This window comes from Chinchilla lanigera, unplaced genomic scaffold (genome assembly GCF_000276665.1).
Source record: "Chinchilla lanigera isolate Chin_1 unplaced genomic scaffold, ChiLan1.0 scaffold00001, whole genome shotgun sequence".
Lineage (NCBI taxonomy): Eukaryota > Metazoa > Chordata > Mammalia > Rodentia > Chinchillidae > Chinchilla > Chinchilla lanigera.
In genome coordinates, this window is record NW_004955402.1 from 22,717,485 (window position 1) to 22,737,424 (window position 19,940).

Genomic DNA, 19,940 nt, shown 5'->3' on the forward strand with positions numbered 1-19,940 from the left:
ATTTACCAAACTGTTCTTTTAATGTGCTGTTTGCAGATTATTGCATTATAAACAATGCTACAGGGGCTGGAGATTTAGCTTAGTGGCACAGTGCCTGCCTGGCAAGAGCCAGGTTGTGAGTTTGATTCCTGGTACCAGGGGAAGAAACAACAACAACAACAAAAACAATGCTACAGTGAACATTTGTGCAGTATCTCCATTGTTTTTTTCTGATAAGCTACAAATATAGTGCCTGTTGATCATTTAAAAGAATTAGTTTTTATTATTTAGATGGTGTTCTACAGCAGCCAATGAGATTGTTGTCTGCTTCAATGGATAAAACCATGATTCTCTGGGCTCCAGATGAAGAGTCAGGAGTTTGGCTGGAACAGGTAAAATGTAGCTATTTAAGGAAGAAGAAATTGGATTTTGTGAACTAAATGCTTAATTCCAAATCTATTTCAAGAGCTGTAAATTTTTACACTTTGTATACATTAGATGAGTTGGAACTTAATCTCTGGAATCCATTCTGCTTGTGAAATGGGACTATTGGTTGAGAGTTGTTTTCTGTCTGTTACTGTGTAGGTTCGAGTAGGTGAAGTAGGTGGAAATACTCTGGGATTTTATGATTGCCAATTCAACAAAGATGGCTCCATGATCATCGCTCATGCTTTTCACGGAGCACTGCACCTTTGGAAGCAGAGTACAGTTAATCCAGTAAGAGAAGCACTTTTAAATTATTTCTAATCACAGAGTGAATCCTAGATGAACACTAACTAAATAGGGTTTACCTATAACACTCTGCAAAATGATAGTTGAAACATTTAAGTTCAAGTGACAGCATTGATTTCTATAGACATTGTATTGTTTTCATACTAGATAACTCATAATACTTTTTGAGACAGGGTCTCACTATGCAGTTGAGGTTGGCCTTGAGCTCACTTTGTAGCTCAGGCTGGTCTTGAACTCGCAACGATCCTCCTGCCTCAGCCTCCAGAGTGCTGGGATTACAGGTATGTGCCACCGCGCCTGGCCCAGTTCATACTTTTTTATGACAAAAAGTACAGATGTGTAGAGCATTTTTGAGGTATTGCGAGTGTAAATGAGGATGTATAGAGGGCTAGAATGTAGCTGAGTGGTAGAGTGCTTGCCCAGCTTGTGTGAGGCACTTGGTTTGATCTCCAGCACTACTACTAAAAAAAAGATTATGTATATGAAAAGTAGGGCCTGGCATGTACTGTACATAGTATATTAATTATGGTAATAATTAATAATAAATAAACAAATGAAATAACATTGAATGAAATGTGGCTGAGCATATTCTGGACATCCATCTCAAAGTAAAAATTCATGGATTCACATCACTTTTACTTTGTGAGGTTTGTAATAATTTTGTCATCCACGAGGTTTTAACTTCTTAATTTATGAAAGGATTTACTTTTTCCCTTGTGTCCTCTTTTTGGAGTTGACCAAGATTATTTCAACTACTATAAGCTCTGAAACTGTAAAGGTAAGAAATATCTTTAAAGATAAATTTTATTATTTTAACTGAGGGCATTCATAGGAAAAAAGCGTCAGATGATTAAGGAGAAACCTAAGCCAGAATACAGAATCTCACTGTACTTGTCCTTATAATTTGACTTATCAGGTGTTGAGGGTAGTTTGCTTTTTAAATGGGTTTCATATTTTAGAGCTGTTTAGACTGATAGCAAAAGTGAGCAGAACATAGAGTTCCCATACGTACAGCCTTGCCCACTGTCAGCATCCCACACTCTACGTTTGTAATAGATAGTTCCACTTCCTTTTCTTTTTCACGCCTGGGGATTAGACCCCGGCGCTCACACGGCTGTGCAAATACTCTACCACATCCCCACGTGTGCGACTTTTAAAAACAAATAAGCACTGCCACTGAGTACTGTTTTTTAAAAAACGATGTGGTTAATTCAAAAGTGCTATCCATTGCTCAGAATTTTTTATAAACTCCAATTAATACTAAATTTCACAGTTTCTTTTTTGTCACAGAAAATAATTTCTTTGTCACAGCCTTTTTTTAAAATCACGAATAAGATAGTTTAATTACTGACTATATTCATCAGACTTGCCTTTGAATAACCTTTCAGTTATTTACACATTCTTTTTTTCCGTTGTCGTCAAATTTTACTACCACTTAAGATTATTTAAAAAGAGACTCTGGACCAAGCATGTGATATTTTCTGTGTTTTGTTGTCACTGTTTATATGGTTGTTACTGCAAGCTCCTCAGTAGGTGAGCCAGCTAGGTTTGGTTCGTCTCTGTCCTTTATATGTGTGACTCCTTTAAACTTAATAAAGAAAGCCACCAGACCCACACTCAGATCTACTGACTCATTTTACATAAAACATTTTTTCCCCCCACAGTACTAAGGATGGAATCCAGGGCTTCACACATGCTAGGCAAGCACTGTGTCATGTAGCTACAACTCCAGCCCTTTTTATTTTTGTAGTTTTGAAACAAGGTCTCACTAAATTACTCAGGCTGGCCTTGAATTTGTGATACTCTGCCTTATCTCCCTGAGTAGCTGGAATTATAGATATGTGCAATTATGCCTGGTTCACTTAGTGCTTTTTCTTTTATTCATTTTAACAAATATAGGGTATAATATGTGCCATCATTATTCTGCATACACTAGAAATATAAATTAATTTAATCCTCTTGATACCCTCTGAGGTAGTTGCCGTTATTGTAGTACCTGTTTTACAGAAGAGTTATTTAAGAAGGGACTGTAGTAAGTTGTGTCTATGCTGGAAAACATTGAATGAATGGTGAATGGTGGAAAATTTCCAAAGTTACTGTTCAGAGGATACACCTACGATCTAATATGGTTGATTGGGAAGCAAATCATGTTATTTATGATCCTGTCTTGTAAAATGTATTGTTTAATGTTGCCAGAAGCTTTAGTTTCCTCTTCCCAGATAAGCATCCTTTACTTTGAGTGGTGATTTTTTTTTTATTATTTTGATATGTGTCATGAGCACTTTCATTACAGAGAGAGTGGACTCCAGAGATTGTCATTTCAGGACACTTTGATGGTGTCCAAGATCTAATGTGGGACCCAGAAGGAGAATTTATCATCACTGTTGGTACTGATCAGACAACTCGACTTTTTGCTCCATGGAAAAGACAAGACCAATCACAGGTAAAATGTCTTCCAAGTGACTAATCCACTTAAAAACACTTCCCAGAGCACATCCAAAGTGTGCTAACATTGTCAGTCATTAAGAAAATGCAAATTAAAACCTTAACGAGATACTACTGTAACAGCTCTAGGTTGGCTGAAGTTAAAACACTGATTGTAACAAGTGCTGACAAGGATGCAGATTGACTGAAACTTTGATGCATTGCTGGTAGGCACGCAAAATGGTTCAGCCCTTCTAGTTTGCCATTGTCTTTAAAATGTGAACATATATCTACTCTGGGCATTTTAAACAATAATTGAAATGATTATCAAAATGCATTTATTTAGCTTAACACACAAGTTATATGTCTTTACAGTTTTAGCTGCAGGGTTTCGTTACGTAGTTCCGGCTGGCCTTGAATTCAGTATGTAGCCCAGGCTGCTTCAAACTCATGGCTATCCTTCTGCCTCAGCCTCCTGAGTACTGGGATTACAGGTGTGTGCCTCCATGCCCAGCCAAATTTTACGTTTAATTCATTTGGAAATATCAAATTTATAGTAAAAGCTAATCTCTAAAGTCATATAATGTTAAACAGTAGTGATTGAGAGCAGTTCCTGTTTAAGAAAATTTTCAGTCTTGGCCATAAAGCTTTAACACTAGTAAGCCATTGAACTGCTCTGTGCTAAGAAAAAGTGAAGTTCCTCAGCTTTAATTTCTGAGGAAAGTTCACGAGACTGATGAGAGGTCAGTCTCTGAGCGCTAAGGAGGTTTGTCAGTGACATTGCTGTCTTAGTAGCACATGATAGATCTCTTTGAGCAATATCCATAATCAACTAAAAAACAAATCAGATGATTTGGAATTGTTGCAGTTACTTTTCTCATTGCTGACACAAAATACCTGATGCCCCAGAATAAGGAAGGAAAGGTTTACTTAGCTTGTAGTTGAGGAGGTTTTGGTCTATAATCAGTTGGCTCCAAGGCACAGTGGCATTGCAGAGGAGAAAATAGTTCTTGGCAAGCAGAAGGTAGCAAAGCAACAAGGGGCCTTAAGTGGGTCTTTCTGCTCCTATTATATTGTATCTAGGTTACCGGGATTAGGGTGGTGACAGACCAATCAGTGTAGTAATTTAGTAATCACACACCCTTAATCCCATCATCACACTCTAGATCCAGCCACCTCTGGAAAAGCCCCATCTGTGTGACTGTGTGAGGCTTTAGGGGGCCATCTAAACACAAGCCATAACAGGAATTTTTTGTGGCTCTTCTTTTATCAAGAGTTAAAAATTTAGTTGTAAGGGAATCTGCTCTATTGTTTCATATAGTTCTGTGGAGTAGTAAATAATTTTGCGTTTTGTATTTAGCTTATTGAAAAGAATTGGTTTTTAAAAATACGGTCATTTTTGTTTATCTTATTTTAATACCTAGGTGACTTGGCATGAAATTGCAAGACCTCAGATACATGGATATGACCTGAAATGTTTGACAATGATTAATCGGTTTCAGTTTGTATCTGGAGCAGATGAAAAGGTTCTTCGAGTTTTTTCTGCACCTCGAAATTTTGTGGAAAATTTTTGTGTCATTTCAGGACAATCACTGAGTCATGTGCTTTGTGTTGTGAGTATTTGTCTAAATGTTTTACTTAAATCTAGTCACGGTGTTTTAAATTCTGAATTTTTTGCTTGAGCTTACAAATACTCAAAAGTCATCATCCATTATTGGTTTGACAAACTTGTGTGCACTCTAACGTTTAGTCAAATGAATATTAAATCAGTAATTTTGTTTAACAGATGAGCTCAAAACCACTGTAAAGCAGCAATATTGTGTTCTTTTATGGCATAGATATTACATATTGTCACTGTGCTTGGCAATTAAGATAAATTATAAAAAGATAAGTCCCATTTTCAAAGAGATTACTATCTTTCTGGAGGGTAGGGGTAAAGAGACAGTGTTAACTAACAAAATGAAACCAAGTAATAATAACAGATGCTTGCAAGGCTGCAGGGAAAAAGGAACCTTCCTATGATGGAATGTAAACCAGTACAGCCACTATGGAAATCAATGTGGAGATTTCTCAACAAACTAACATAGAAATTCCATTTGACCCAGCTATTGCCCTTCCTAGTTAGCTTTCTGAAAGCGTTAAAGACATCATATTACAGTGATACACACATACCCATGTTATAGCAACACAACTCACCATATCTTGGAGGCAGCCTATTTGTCCCTCCGCAGATCAATGGATAAAGAAAATGTGATATTTACACATAATGGAATACTACTCCACCATAAAGAAAGATAAACGTGAGTCATTTGTAGGAAAGTGGATACACCTTGAGACAGTAATCTTAAGTAAAATAAATTAGATGTGCAAGCTTAATTATCACGATTTGTCTTATGTGAGAAATGCAAATTATAAGTAAAGAGCAAAAGGAAAGATAGATAATAGGAAGTAGGGAGATAGATCTTTCTTAAATGGAAAAGGGACCAAGAGATGGAGAGAGAGAAGAGGAAGGGGAGAAGAAAGATGAAAAAAGGAATTAAGATGTGTTATATACATGCACGAACTCCACACAAGAAATGTAAATATTATGTACTACAAATTTGTGCTAATTAAAATAACTTAAAAAATAAATTTGAGAAAGCAAAAAAACCCACCAAAAAACAGAAACAAAAACAAAAAACCCCAAGTAATTGCTAAATCTTTAGGTAATAAGTTTCATAGAAGGAAGAAGTCATCATACTAGAGTAATGAGAACACATTTACTGGAACTTCCCTTGAGCTTTTTAAGTTTTTATTTAGGGTTAGACCCCTTTTCCATAAAAGATTTGAGCTATTTATGAAAATACATGGGTTATAGAAATTATAATTTTGAAGGAAGAGAATTTAAGTAGAAGGAGATCACTGTGTTACACGGAAGCGTATATCATACAGTCCTTTACTTACACTTGGCTCACAGCTGTGGTTTTGAGCTCAAAAAAGATAAGTACATTTTTGGCAGATAGAAGGGAAGAAGGGGAGAGCAAGCACAAGAGTGACCAGCACTTTTGGGGTATGTGTTGGAAAGAAGAGGGAAATGGAGGGGTGAGGGAAAGTCAAACAGAATATCTTGGGAGGCAGGCACACCTCAAACTAGGGTGCCGTTGGGAGCCCCCACACAGACTGTGGTGAAAAACATTTTGGGACAAGGAGAGTTACCTGAGAGTCTGGAGACTGAAGAAAGTGAAATGCACTTTCTGGGAAAGCCAGGAGAAGAAAATGAGTGACTTGAAATGAAGTTTTTAGGTACATTTGCTGGAGTACATGTGCTTCATGCCATGAGCTTTCTTAATTACGCTGAAAGGGTTTAAGATTGTGTTCTGCTTGTTTCTAGTAGTAATGGACAGTGGGAATGAGAGCCAAAGGGAAGTCTTGTTTGTAGTTACTGAACTTAGCATATGGGTGTGGAGGGGAAGTTGTATTTAGGATCTCTTTAATTCTAGGAATTGAAGTTTCATGGTGTTACAGTCAGGGTTTGCAAGGGAAAGGAATTAATACAGGACACATAATTTATGGGATTATTTTATAGTATTCACCCAAAGAGTCAAATGCAAAAGTGCAGGAGATCTGTCCAAACACTAGAGACCCAAAGAATCCAGTTGAGAGCCTGGATCTCACAGCAGTGTCCTGCATGAGTCCAGCTGAAGACCCAGAGCCCATGGCAGTGCCTGCCATGAGTCCAACTGGAGGCCTAGAGCCCACGATAATGTGTCATTCAGGCCTGTTTCAAGGATCTGCACTGGGATCAAAGGTCAGTGGTAGAAGCTAGAAAGTCTGTGCCAATGGGATAAAGAATCTGTGCCAGCAGGCTGAGATATCTGCACTGGAGCCAAGAAGCAACACTCAAAGTAAGGACCAGAGCTCTCCTAAAAAGTACCACAGCCATCCCCAGTGACAACGAGGTCCTGAGTTCCTCTGACAATGACAACAACTGAGTTCATATCAGGAGAGCCAGTACGACAAGCTTCTCTAGGGGATTCAATGGCACACCATCTTCCCCTCCAGAGCCAGGAAGTGGTGCTCGAAGGACCGGAGCTCCCGCACAGTGAAACCTAGCCGTTCTCAGTGACAACAAGGTCTCGAGCTCCTCCAGGAGTGAGAACAGCTGAGTTCATACCAGGAAACCTAGCGTGACAAACTCCTCCAGGAGAACCAACAGCCCCTGTCTTCCCCTCCAGTTGTCCTTTTTATATTGTTGGCAACAATCCTCAGGCGGGGCCTTCACTCCCAGCACCAGGCTGATTCAGTTCAGCTGGGTGTTACGAGTTTACCACCAGTTGTGAATCCACCACACATGAGATTCTACAAAAGGCTCAATCCCAGGTGTACAGTCAGTTTTGTGTCACAAGATGCAGTAACTCTGTAGACTAGAAAATTTCTTGTTCTCTTCCAGGCTTTGCTCCCACACTAAGTATTGGGATAGCCATATTGGGATAGGCAATGTATATTGCTCTTTTCCACTCTTTTTCTTGATTTCAGAGATAAAGTATGCAGTTCCTTATGGCCCAGGTAGCCATTCTTAATGGTGGTTTAAACTCACATTACTCACGCTTGTGTTTAGTTTCAGTACTAAAGTTTAAATTGTAAGAAACACTCTTAGCATATGGTCTTGTGCCAGTTTTGATGGCTAGCATATGGTTTCACATGTAATAACTTGATTGCTTTAAATTTCAGAATCAAAGTATTGCCTCTTCAAAATACAGTTTTCAGTTATTTACATATGTTTAATGAAAATACCATGACTCTCCCTTTCTGGGAAACATCTGTGTTTGTAGGATCATTATCAAAGATATGCCTGCGAGGCCTTCTTGGAGGAGGAGATGGGGCTTTCCGTTTCCACCCTCCTGCCCTTCTTGACAGAACCTGAAAACCGTGGAGCCGTAGGATTTAATGAGCTCGTGGATGACAGGGCGACTGACCATGGATTAGGTGGGGGTTAGGGGTTAGGGCCTGTCTGTTGGAGAGTGGTTGCTCAGCATTGCATCTCTTGATGGGGAAGTAGAACAGTGGGTGTGTGTCCATACAAGGATGTCTTGAAATAGTTTCTCAGCATTTGTGAGCATGCCTTTTACAGTACTTGAGGTAACAGTAACTTTAAAACTTACATATCTTATTTCTTATTCTAGCAAGACAGTGATCTTCCAGAAGGAGCTACTGTCCCTGCATTGGGATTATCAAATAAAGCTGTCTTTCAGGGTAAGATTGTGTTCTGAAAAATTATTAGACTCATAGTGGTACTTAAAACCTAGTTACAGCTGGGCATGATGGTGCATACCCATAATCCAGCACTCAGGAGGCTGAGGCAGGAGGATCACTGTGAGTTTGGGGCCAGCTTGGGCTACAAAGTGAGTTTAAGGTCAGCCTGAACTGCATAGTGGAACCTTGTCTCAAAAAAAGAAAAAAAACCACAATCTAGTTAACAGACTATACGATATGCCTAATGTTTCCTACTGAAGATTTTTTTTTTAGATAGCAACACATGCATCTTCATCAGATATTTTGTGATAAGAATTCTGTTTACACCTGTAGAACACTAAAGTAGGTACAGCTCTCACAAAGTGATTTACAGAACACTACAACCACATGTGAATGTGGGCAACCTTGACAATCTGTTGTGTAGTCTAAGAAGTTTGTGAACTGTTAGGTCAAAGAAAATGGCAGGAATCTTTATGGAATCGATTAATGTTTCTAAGAGCTTGTTTGGAAAGTACTGGAGCAATGGAATGACTTTGGCTTTGGAGTCATGTGGATACAGCTTTGAAATATGCCATTTTGAGGTGTTGCTGCCTTCTCATGGCTGATAGCCTTAGTACTGAGATGGTATAAGTGACATAAAGATGGTGACTCCGTTCATGATGGTGTGTTTCTTTACACTAGGAGATATAGCTTCTCAGCCTTCTGATGAGCAAGAGCTATTCACTAGTACTGGTTTTGAGTATCACCAGCTACCCTTCCAACCCTCCTTGCTTACTGGTAAGAAATGACAGAAACATGATTTAATGAAATCATAGTACACACAGTGTGATATATAACTGCTGATCTAAATAAGTGCTATAGATTTTCCTGTTTTTTGGTCTAAAAATAGAAAAAATAACTGGAATACTGTCCATTTATTATAGAACCTCCCACTGAGGATCATCTTCTACAGAATACATTGTGGCCTGAAGTTCAAAAACTGTAAGTTAAATTATGCTGTTTGATCTGTTTCTATTATAATATGTGCCTCCCCGTCAGCTTGATTTTTTGTTTGTTTATTTTTTGTTTTTTTGAGACAAAGTCTCACTATGTAGTTCAGTCTGGCCTGGAACTCACTATGTAGCCCAGGCTGATCTCGAACTTCCAATGATCCTCCTGCCTCAGCCTCCTGATGATTATAGGTGTGTACTGCCACACTGTGCTTCAATTTGATTTTTGTGCTTTTCCTTCTGCCTGCATTTTCCTCCTGCTTTATAGATCTCTTCAGTAGCCCTTCAAAGGGAGGAGAATCAAACCTCCCATTGGTTTTTATATTCCTATTTATGTTAGGCTTATTGGTCTTACTTTTTAAAGTAGACAGGCATACCATATTTTCTTTTTTTTTTTTTTTTTTTTTTTTTTTTTTTTTTTCTCCGGTACCGGGAACTGAACTCACGACCTTGCGCTTGCCAGGCAGGCGCTTTTGCCGCTGAGCTAAATCCCCAGCCCCTCATATTTTCTTTTTAAAAAAGACATAAGCTTTGTCCTTCTAACTGGTCTTTTTTTTGTCTTTGGCGGTTTGCATCAAGTTTTTTCCATGATGGTTTATTGTACTGGCTGGATGAGAGTAGGAGGTAAAAACGTGTATGTTAGTCTGATTGTGAATGACCTGTATTACTTTTAAGAAACTGGCATTTTTCTCTAGCCTCCTTGTTTTTCCCCCAAATGGTTGCCTCCACAAAAATGTAATCTTTAAAAGAAATATGTGTTAACTAGAGAGATTGATGTTAATCTTTCTGCTTTTTAAATTTTTGTAGTATGAGAATAGATATATTTACTAATATAGAGCTCATGCATTTTTTTTTAAATTTTAGATATGGACATGGCTATGAAATATTTTCTGTTACTTGTAATAATTCAAAGACTCTGCTTGCCTCAGCTTGCAAGGTAGGGAGTTTCACTTTTAATTCTACTTGATCATGGGTTATTTGGGTCATCAAACTCCTGCAGGTTTGGTAAAGATTCAAAGAGAACTCTACATGAAAGATCGGTAGTGTCTGCTTTTCGAATCATACTTTTTCAAGCTGTCTTCCTTTTGTCCTCTCACAAGGTTGTGGTTGCATTTTAAATCTATTTCAGCTGTACAGTTTTGTTTTTAAATACTGTACAGTTGACCCTTGCACAGCGCAGGGGTGGGATGCCAGGCCCTGTGCACCGTTGAAAAATCTGCATATAACTTTCTGTGTGTATGTTGCTGGGAATTGAACCCAGGGCCTCATGCATGGTAGGCAAGGGGTCTACCACTGAGCTACATCTCAGCCCATATAGGTAACTGTATTTGTCTTTCCTGTCACTAGGACAAAATATCCAACAACTGCAACTTCAGTGTGGAGAAGTTTATTTGGGTTCAGTTTCAGTGGGTTCCATTGATGTTCACATGGCTTCAAGGCAGAAACAGCTTGGTGAAAGTGCATAGCAGAGGAGGACAGCTCATGCCATGGTGGCCAAGAAGCAGAGCGAGGGAGGAGGAGCCAGGGTGGAGAACACACCCTTCTAAGTCATGACACCTTGGTGACCTGCCCTTTCTGACCAGCCCTCACCTCCAAATGTGGAACTTTTGGGGGATATTCTATTTTTTATTTTATTTATTTTTATTTTGAGGCAAAATAAAAAGGCTGGCCTCAAACTCACTCTAGCCCAGGCTGGTCTTGAACTCATGCCAGTCCTCCTGCCTCAGCCTCCCAAGTGCTGAGATTACAGGCATGTACCACCATGCCCGACCTGGGGGACATTTCAGATCTAGGCCATAACAATAACTTTCACTCCTTACAATGGCAACAGGGGATGTCCATAAAGTTACTACATTACAGTAGTCATTCTATAACGGATTTGTGTATATTGTCAATAGTAACATATGAGTGAGTCTGTTGTCCTCAAATATTTTATGCAAACATGACATCACTTTCTCTTGACTTTTTTCATTATTTCTTAGCTATGTAGTTTGTCTTCAGTTTTTTTCAAATTGTTGCAAATCTTCAAAAGATACCTGTGTATAAGAGACCCATGCAGTTCAAACCTGTGTTGCTCAAGGGCCAGCTGTACTTTGTTCTAGGAATTATAGGGACTGTTGGGAAGAATGGGGCTCAGTAGCTCAAATGGTTGTTTCTACTGAGTAGCTTTGTTTTTAGTTTAGGGCACTGATTATCATGGTACTGGTTATCCCTTTTCATGTTGCCTCACTTATAGTAAGTGAGTGCTATATGAAAGTATGTGCATCTTTCTAAATTAACATTTCACAAACCTTTATTGAGGTGCCATTAACATACTTTAAATTGCATATTTATTATGCAAGACAGTCTGATAAATTTTGACATGTATTCATACCTGTAAAATCACCACCACAATCAAAATAATGAAAATTACCCAGTTTATTATGCCTCTCGATAATCCCTTTTTCCTGTGGGTCTCATCTCCACTGTCATTCTCCCCACCCCACCCTCTATCCTTAGAAACCTCTAATCTGTTGTAATGGTTGATAGATTGTGTCAGCTTGAGAAGTTTAGAAGTAAATGACTTAGCAGGGGGCCAAGGTCCTCACTTTGTAAACATCCTGCGCAAGAGGAAGGCACAGAGATGGTGTGGGCGGGGAGCCTGCTTACAGTATAAGAGAGGAAAAGAGGCTTGTTCTCCCCTTTTTGTTCTGGTTGCTTTTACTGTCTTCTGCCATCTTGAACTATTGCCCCTCAGTCATGCCACCCTGTCTTGGCAGCAGCTCGTTATGGACTGAAAACTCCACAACCTGTGAGCTAAATAAACCTTTCCTTCCTTAATTTTAGATGTCAGGTATTTTGTCTCAGCAATGAGAGACTTTGCCTAAGACATCTGCTTTTTGTTGTGATTGAGTAGATTCCATTTTCTAACATATTCCATTTATATAGTATGCATTCTTTTGAAAGAGAGGGTCTGGCTTCTTTCCTTATAGTTATTTGGGATTCATCCATGTTGTTGTATATATCAGTAGTCCATTCCTTATTGTGGAGTAGATTTCCCTTTGTAGGTATACCACAGTTTATTGATTTGTTTACTTACTAATGGAGATTTCGCTTGTTTTCTAGAGCTTGGCTTTTACCAAGAGACTAGTTAGGAACATGTGTGTACACATGTTGCACGAATATACGAGTATGGGTACATGCTTTGCATGAGTATGGGTACATGCTTTCTTTTTTTTTGAGACAGGGTTTCACTGTGTAGTTCAGGCTGGCCTTGAACTCACTCTGTATCCTAGGCTGGCTTCAAACTTGCAGCAATCATCCTGTCTCAGCCTCCTGAGTGCTGGCATTGCAGGCATACAATACCATGGCTGGCTATTTTATATTTCTTCAGCACATGCCTATATGTGGAATTTTCGGGTGATATGGTAGATGTACTTTAAAATTTTTAAGATTTTCTCAGACTGTTTTCCAAAGTAGTTATGCATTTTACAGTCCCACGAGCAGTGTGTTCATTCCCAGTTGCTTTGCACCCACCAGCATGGTGGTATGGTCAGTCATTTTACTTTTAACTACTCTAGTAGGTATGTAATAGTTTGTTGTGGCTATCGTTTACATTTTTCTAGTGATTATATTAATCATTTTTTCTGTGTACTAATTAGCCATCCATGTATCTTTGGTGAAATATGTGTTCACCATTTTTTTATTGGGTTTTCTTATTACTGAGTTACAGAAAGTCCTTTATGTTCCCTGGGTACAGCTTCATCAGATACGTGCTAGATGGATGTGTTCCCATGGCTTGTCATTTCATTTCTAATAACATCTAAGAGCAAAAGCTCTAGGTTTTGGTGAAACCTAACTTACCATTTTTTTTCTATATTGGGTTCTACCTTTCATGTTGTATGCCAGGAATCTTTGCCTAAATCAAGGTCACAAAGAATTTCTGCTTCATTTTGAACTAAGAGTTTTTTATAGTTTGTAAATTTTACATTTAAACTTAGGAAAACATTTTATTTTAATTCTTACATTTTGATGTGGAGTACAGATGCATGTTAATTTCCTTCATGTACATATCTAGTTGTCCAGCATCACTGCTTGAAGAGACTTTCCTTTGCCACTGAACAGGCTTTCTTTCCCCACTCTATTCAAAGTAAGCTGGCCATATAGGTATGGGCCTATTTTTAGGCTTTATTCTGTTCCACTGAAATGTCTTGGGATTGTGCCATACTATAATTTATAATAATGATAGTTTTATAATACATCTTGAAACTCAGTAGAAATTGACTTCCAACTTGAGTCTTACTTTTTTAAATTATTTTTGGCTATTCTAGGTCCTTTACTTTTTATTTTATAATCAGCTTGACAGTTTCTACAAAAACATGACTGCAGAAATTTTATGGAGATTACATTCAATCTGTACATCTGTTTGGAGGGAATTTTACTAATATTGAGTATTTTGACATGTGAGTGAAGTATTCCTACTTACTAGGTCTTTAATTTCTCTCAGAAATTATCCTTTTTAAAACAAATTATTTTATTTTAGTTTTTTTTTTTGCTTTTAACTTCATTTCTCTTTAATTAAAACATGGGGGAGGGATCCAAGCTTAACAAAATAACACTTATTTCTACAAAATAGCAACAAATACAGAATATAAAATGGCTAAGCTATAGTGTTATTTTAGTTTTTTGAGACAGTTTCACTATGTAGTTCAGGCTGGCCTTGAACTCACGGTGATCCTCCTGCGTCAGCCTCCCTAGTGCTGGGATTACAGGTGTGTACCAGCATGCTAGGCTTTAGAATTAAAGAAAAATTGCAGAGATTACTACCTAGAATGTTCATATTTCTATCTCCTAGCTTTTTCCATTGTTAACATTTTAGCATTATTGAGAATATTTACAGTTTTCAGTGTTGGGTTTTGTACACATTTTACAGATATATCTTCTTTTATGTTTTATATCTTATTGCTCATGACTTACGTATGGAAATACGGTTGCTTTTTGCATACTGATCTTCTGTCTGCAGCCTTGTGGATTTACTAGTCCTAGTAGCTTTATTGTAGGGTTTCCACATAGATGCATATATTGCCTATAAATGAAAAGTTTTATTTCTTCCTTTCCCATATGAATGTCTTAATATTCAAATGAAGTGGTGACAGCAGAAGTCTTTGCATTGGTCTTCATATCAGGAACAAAACATTTAGTGTTTGTCCATTAAAAATGATGTGTATAGCTGGGCATCGTGACGGACACCTGTAATCCCAGCTGAGGCAGGAGGATCGCTGCAAGGCTGAGGCCAGCCTGGGCTACATAGCAAGTTCAAGGCCAGCCTGAACTACATGGTGAGAACATGTCTCAAAAATACAAAACAAAACAAATTGGCAACAACAAAAAGAATGATGTTTGTATAACTTTTTCATGATTTTTTTTTTTTTTTGTACCAGGAATCAAACTCAGGACCTTGTGCTTGCCAGGCAGGCACTGTGCCACTGAGCTATATCCCTGGCTAATTCATGACTTCTTTCTCTGGCTGCAGAAATGGTGTACAGCTTCTACTTTTCACAGAGTTTATCAGGAATAGATGTTAAAATTTTGTCATTTGTTTCCTTTCTTCTATCTCCTGCTTTTGTTTATAAATTACATTGAATGATTTTTAACTTCCGTGTTATCATTTGTGTGTGTGTGCATTACTGGGGATTGAACCAAGGACCTTCACACTGAGATATACCTCCATCCCTTTTTTTTATTTTGAGATAGACTCATTAAGTCACTAAATTGCTGAGGCAGGGGTTTGAATGTGTGATCCTCTTGTCTCAGCCTTCCAGAGTGCAAGTGTTATAGGTGTGTACCACTACAGCTAAATGGGCCATTAAAAAAATGATAAACCAGCTTTGCATTTTTTACAATTGAATAATATATTATTTTTTAAAATGTTTCCTTTTTTTGGTTTATTTCTAGTTAAATTAATAGCATCATTGTTTCATCTCTGTCTTGCAGGCAGCCAAGAAAGAGCATGCAGCTATCATTCTTTGGAACACTGCATCCTGGAAACAGGTGCAGAATTTAGTTTTCCACAGTCTCACTGTCACGCAGATGGCCTTCTCACCTGATGACAAATTCTTACTTGCTGTTTCCAGAGACCGAACCTGGTCACTGTGGAAAAGGCAGGATGTAATCTCACCTGAGTTCGGTAAAGCAACTTCTTTTTTTGATTTTTTGAAGCAGAGTCTTGCTTTGTAGTGTAGGCTGGCTTTGAATTTGCAGGGATCCTCCTGCCTCAGCCTCCCAAGTGCTGTGATGACAGGTGTGTGCCACCATACTGGCTCAGTAAAGCAACTTCTGATTGGGAAGATTATCAGTGGAATAGTTACGTACATGTTAAGCAGCTGTTGGGTTAAGGGAAATAGATAACAGAGTGAAGACAAAGACTTCCATTCATATGACTTGCATACAGTTTGAAGTTGTGATATTTCTAATCCTTTATTATGTTTCAGAGAATAGGAATTACAGAATTCGCACAGCAGTGTATGTTAGAATAGATTACAGATGATACCTGACTCGTGATGGTTTAACTTAGGGTTTTTTTGACTTTGTGATGGTGCAGAAGTCATATGTATTCGGTAGGAATTATACTTCAGATTTTGAATTTTGATCCTTTCCTGTGCTGGCTGTGTATGGGGTCTGATGCTGGGCAGTGGTAGCAGATTGCAGCTTCACATGCTCATCGAGAGAAACAGTGAGTACTGTGCAGCGTACTGTGTGGCTGAGCTGTGAGGTTTGGCAGGGTGAGTGTATTAAGCGTATTTTTTACTTAATATTTTCAACTTACTGTTGTAAGTTGAAGAACATTAGTATTTTCTTCTGCATCGCTAGTGGTTTCCTAACGTGTATTTTTTAGAAGTTAAAGTGCTATTAATAAAAGTGCTAATAAAGCAGTTATGTGTTTTAGGTTTAGTCCATATAAGGCATAGAAGTTACTTTATATTTACCTCCTATGAGGAAAATATGTCTTGGTTTTTCTCTCTCTCTCTCTTTCTTTCTTTTTCTTCTTTCTTTTTTTTTTGAGGTGGGGTCTCACTGTATAGTTCAGGTTGGCCTTGAATTCACTATGTAACCCAAGCTGGGCTTGAACTCATGGCAGTCCTCCTGCCTCAGCCTCCCAGTGCTGGGGTTATAAGCATGTGCTAGCATGCCTAGCAGGAAAATATTTCTTAAAAAATGTTTTTCTCTTTCTAACATTTAAGCAGTCCATTAATCTTTTCTCACATAGCCCAGTATGCAGATCTGGCTACTTCCAGAGTAAGTTTAAATTGCTTCAGACTTCCTCCATAGTCATAAGTTGAACCGTTAGTTTACTGGGAGATGTTTGTCATCAACCACTAGAGTGACCAAGAAATACAAAAATAGCCCCCAAATTACTACGTTCCCACAGCCTTCTGCTGAGAGGTCAGTTGCCTGGCTTCAGTCTGTTGCCAAAAGCAAGCATATGTAAATTGATTACTCAGTCTTCTGAGGTGTTTTCCATCGAAACAGAGCTTTCTCACCGGTAAACTTTCTACTTTGTGAGTGGGGTGTACATAATTTTTTTTCAGATCCAATTTTCAGTCTCTTTGCCTTCACCAATAAAGTCACTTCTGTGCACAGTAGAATTATTTGGTCTTGTGATTGGAGTCCTGACAGCAAGTATTTCTTCACTGGGAGTCGAGACAAAAAGGTAATTTTCTTTCAATTTAATATTTATGCAAATATAAAATAACATTTCTATAGGTATGATGGAATAAAAGATTACATAATTCTGCTTTACACAATTTTAAAAAATCAATTCATGAAATCCCTTCTGTTTTTCATATACATACTTAAAAAGTCTTTTTTTAAAAAAAAACTTGTTAAATTCTCTAGGTGTATTTCTCTAAAATGCAAATATACAGAGAAAACCTTTCAGACACATTTCCTTCATCAAATAGTTCCGTGGGAGAAGGGTATAAATGAGTCAAAACTAAGAAACTTGAAGGGGAGGAGGGAACATAAGGGTAAAAATAATTTCTACTTTTCTGATTTATACTTTCATGAACTTAAATATTTTTCTCTAACTTTTGCTAATGACCTTTTTACTCAGTAGTAGAATGGAGGCCTAGAGTGTGACCTAAACTTGAATAAAGAAAAACAAGTTAGCTATATGTTCTTGAATATGACCTTCACTCTAATTCTCTGGGCAATATCTACCTGGCCTGTCCTTCCGTGTTTCCATGCCGTTTAATCATACTGTGTTCAACCTCTACTTTTTCTGTAGTTTTGCAGAATGGTAGGGCGTGAAGCTAGGAAGCCCTTGTGACAATTCAGCATTTCTTTTCCTCTCCCAGTCATAGACGTTATGCAAATTACTGCAGCAGAGGGCTGGTGTGGGTATCGTTCCACTCAGGTTAAACACTTCAGTGCCAGCTTCTCAGCATTTTTCTCCCTGACCATCACTTCTGCTCATTTGCCTGTTCATTTCTTTCCTCATGTTTTTGCTTATGCTGAGCCAGGTGCTGAGGAAGTAGGACTCCTGCTTTCCACAGTCATGGCTGGTAGATGGCGGCTCGACCACAGCACTCAGAGACGTATCGGGGCTGAAGCAGAATAGACACCTTTCAACATTGTCAGAAGTGTGTCTGTGCTTGATGGGTCGGAGCTTTCTCCTCAGAACCTTGCACCTGCTTCCTGTTTCACTTTCCTCTCCTTTTCTGCCTGATCAGTCACACACCCTTGAGGCATGAACTTTCAGGAAAACCTCATTTCTTATGAGGGGTAATATTAAGGTTAGGTTCTCCTAATATCTGAGTTCCCTGAGCATGGGTAGGGTAGAAAAAAAGCTAGAGATTTGATTGGTCTCTAGCTTGATTGGTCTGCCTCCATAAATTTTGTGATAATTTTTAGTAAGAATGTGATGGATGTGATTTCAGTGACTCACAATTGGTTTGTGTGAAGCAATACTAGATGTGCTTATGGTCTCTGGGTGGCAGCAGTCCATCTGCGGACCATCACGTTGGTAGTTGAGGTCTCAAGAGCCTCGTGTCTGCCGCACTGTGGCTTCTCTGTGGTGCTTGAAGTGCTCTGAAGTTCTGGGATGCTGTACACAAATATAAATGCAGGTTTTTATATATTAGAGTAGATACTTTTCACTATCCATTGGAACTCTCTTCATACATTGCCTAAAAACTTTGCCAAAAGGAAGCTTTACAAGTGTGCTCTCTTTGTTAGGTGGTGGTATGGGGTGAGTGTGACCCCAGCGATGACTCCATCGAGCACAGCATCGGCCCCTGCTCCTCAGTCCTGGATGTGGGCGGGGCTGTGACAGCTGTCAGTGTCTGCCCAGTGCTTAACCCTTCCCAGCGGTTAGTCTCTGCGTGGGGCTTGGTTTGATGTTTCATTTAAGATGACCACTTGCTTTCTCAGTTATTTTGATTCATGTGTTCTTTTTGCTTGAAAGTTACTGTTATTTTCAAAATGCTAATGTTTCTCATAAGAATTTTTACGTTGATGGAACCCAGTAGATCAGATTAGTGAAATACATATTAGAAGTGTGGGTGGGAAGGCTATTAATTTCACACCTGCAGGACTGTGGTCCTTTCTCTGTAACAAGCATCTTTAGTAGAACAGGGGTCCCTGAAGCCAGCTGGGAAAATAACAGCTCCTGTGTGCAGCCTCTGTGCAGATCAGGTTCCTGAGGACACATTAGAGCCACACAGCACAACTGTAAGCCAGGGACTGTTGTGACACTGTGAAGAACTACCTTAGAGTGATGATGGAGATAACAGGAATTCATGCTAAATTAATTGCAGTCTTCCCCCTTCTTTAAAAGCAGGTATGTGGTGGCAGTTGGATTAGAGTGCGGAAAGATTTGTATATATACGTGGAAAAAGACTCAACAAGTTCCAGAAATAAATGACTGGATTCACTGCATAGAAACAAACCAAAGGTATTTCCTTGCTATTTTTGTTTCCACCCAAGTATAAATTATAGGGTCTTTAGTAGCAATTTTTATATCACATTTTCATGTGACAGGGACAGAAATCTCTGTCCGTGACACTACTAAGGGGTTACTCTTGAAATTCATTTTGTCAGATCTCCTAGTGGAGCAAAGTATCAGGTCGCCCTCAAAGCCAACAGAATAGCTTTCAGCCAAAGGGCTTTCAGCCAAGGGCTTCAGCCAAGGGCTTCCTGAGCCTCATGCCCTGGGCATGGCCTTCGCCCTGAGCTCACAAACCTGTTTATAGCCTCCTCCACATGCCTAGTCACCTGGGCTGCAAAGGTCATTTTATTTTTTTAATTTATTTTGGTACCAGGAATTGAACTCACGACCTTGCACTTGCCAGGCAGGTAGGTACTGTGCCACTGAGCTGTAACTCTTAAATCCATGTTATTCTTTTAAAATGTCTAAACTTTCAGTACATTGCTAATGTCACTGTGTGTCACGCTTTTAGGCTTCTTCAGCCTTCATCTATCTGTACTGTTCCAAATACAATTTCATTTCTTTTTTTTTTTTTTTTTTTTTTTTTTTGGTTTTTCTCCGGTACCGGGAACCGAACTCACGACCTTGCGCTTGCCAGGCAGGTGCTTTGCCGCTGA

General features: G+C 38.8%; 1 protein-coding gene across 2 annotated transcripts in view; it reads left to right on the forward strand.

The window, feature by feature from the left end:
• Elp2 (elongator acetyltransferase complex subunit 2) overlaps positions 1-19,940 on the forward strand; it is a 43,875-nt gene that overhangs the window by 18,668 nt on the left and 5,267 nt on the right. Inside the window, exons 10-21 of one of the 2 annotated variants that reach the window (XM_005372807.2) lie at positions 271-371; positions 565-696; positions 3,005-3,154; positions 4,560-4,748; positions 8,298-8,367; positions 9,049-9,144; positions 9,291-9,348; positions 10,221-10,293; positions 15,330-15,522; positions 16,925-17,046; positions 18,573-18,706; positions 19,174-19,290. In XM_005372807.2, the coding sequence (XP_005372864.1) occupies positions 271-371; positions 565-696; positions 3,005-3,154; positions 4,560-4,748; positions 8,298-8,367; positions 9,049-9,144; positions 9,291-9,348; positions 10,221-10,293; positions 15,330-15,522; positions 16,925-17,046; positions 18,573-18,706; positions 19,174-19,290 (1,435 nt within the window). The remainder of the gene's footprint in view (positions 1-270; positions 372-564; positions 697-3,004; positions 3,155-4,559; positions 4,749-8,297; positions 8,368-9,048; positions 9,145-9,290; positions 9,349-10,220; positions 10,294-15,329; positions 15,523-16,924; positions 17,047-18,572; positions 18,707-19,173; positions 19,291-19,940) is intronic. The other variant, XM_005372808.2, reaches the window with a different exon arrangement.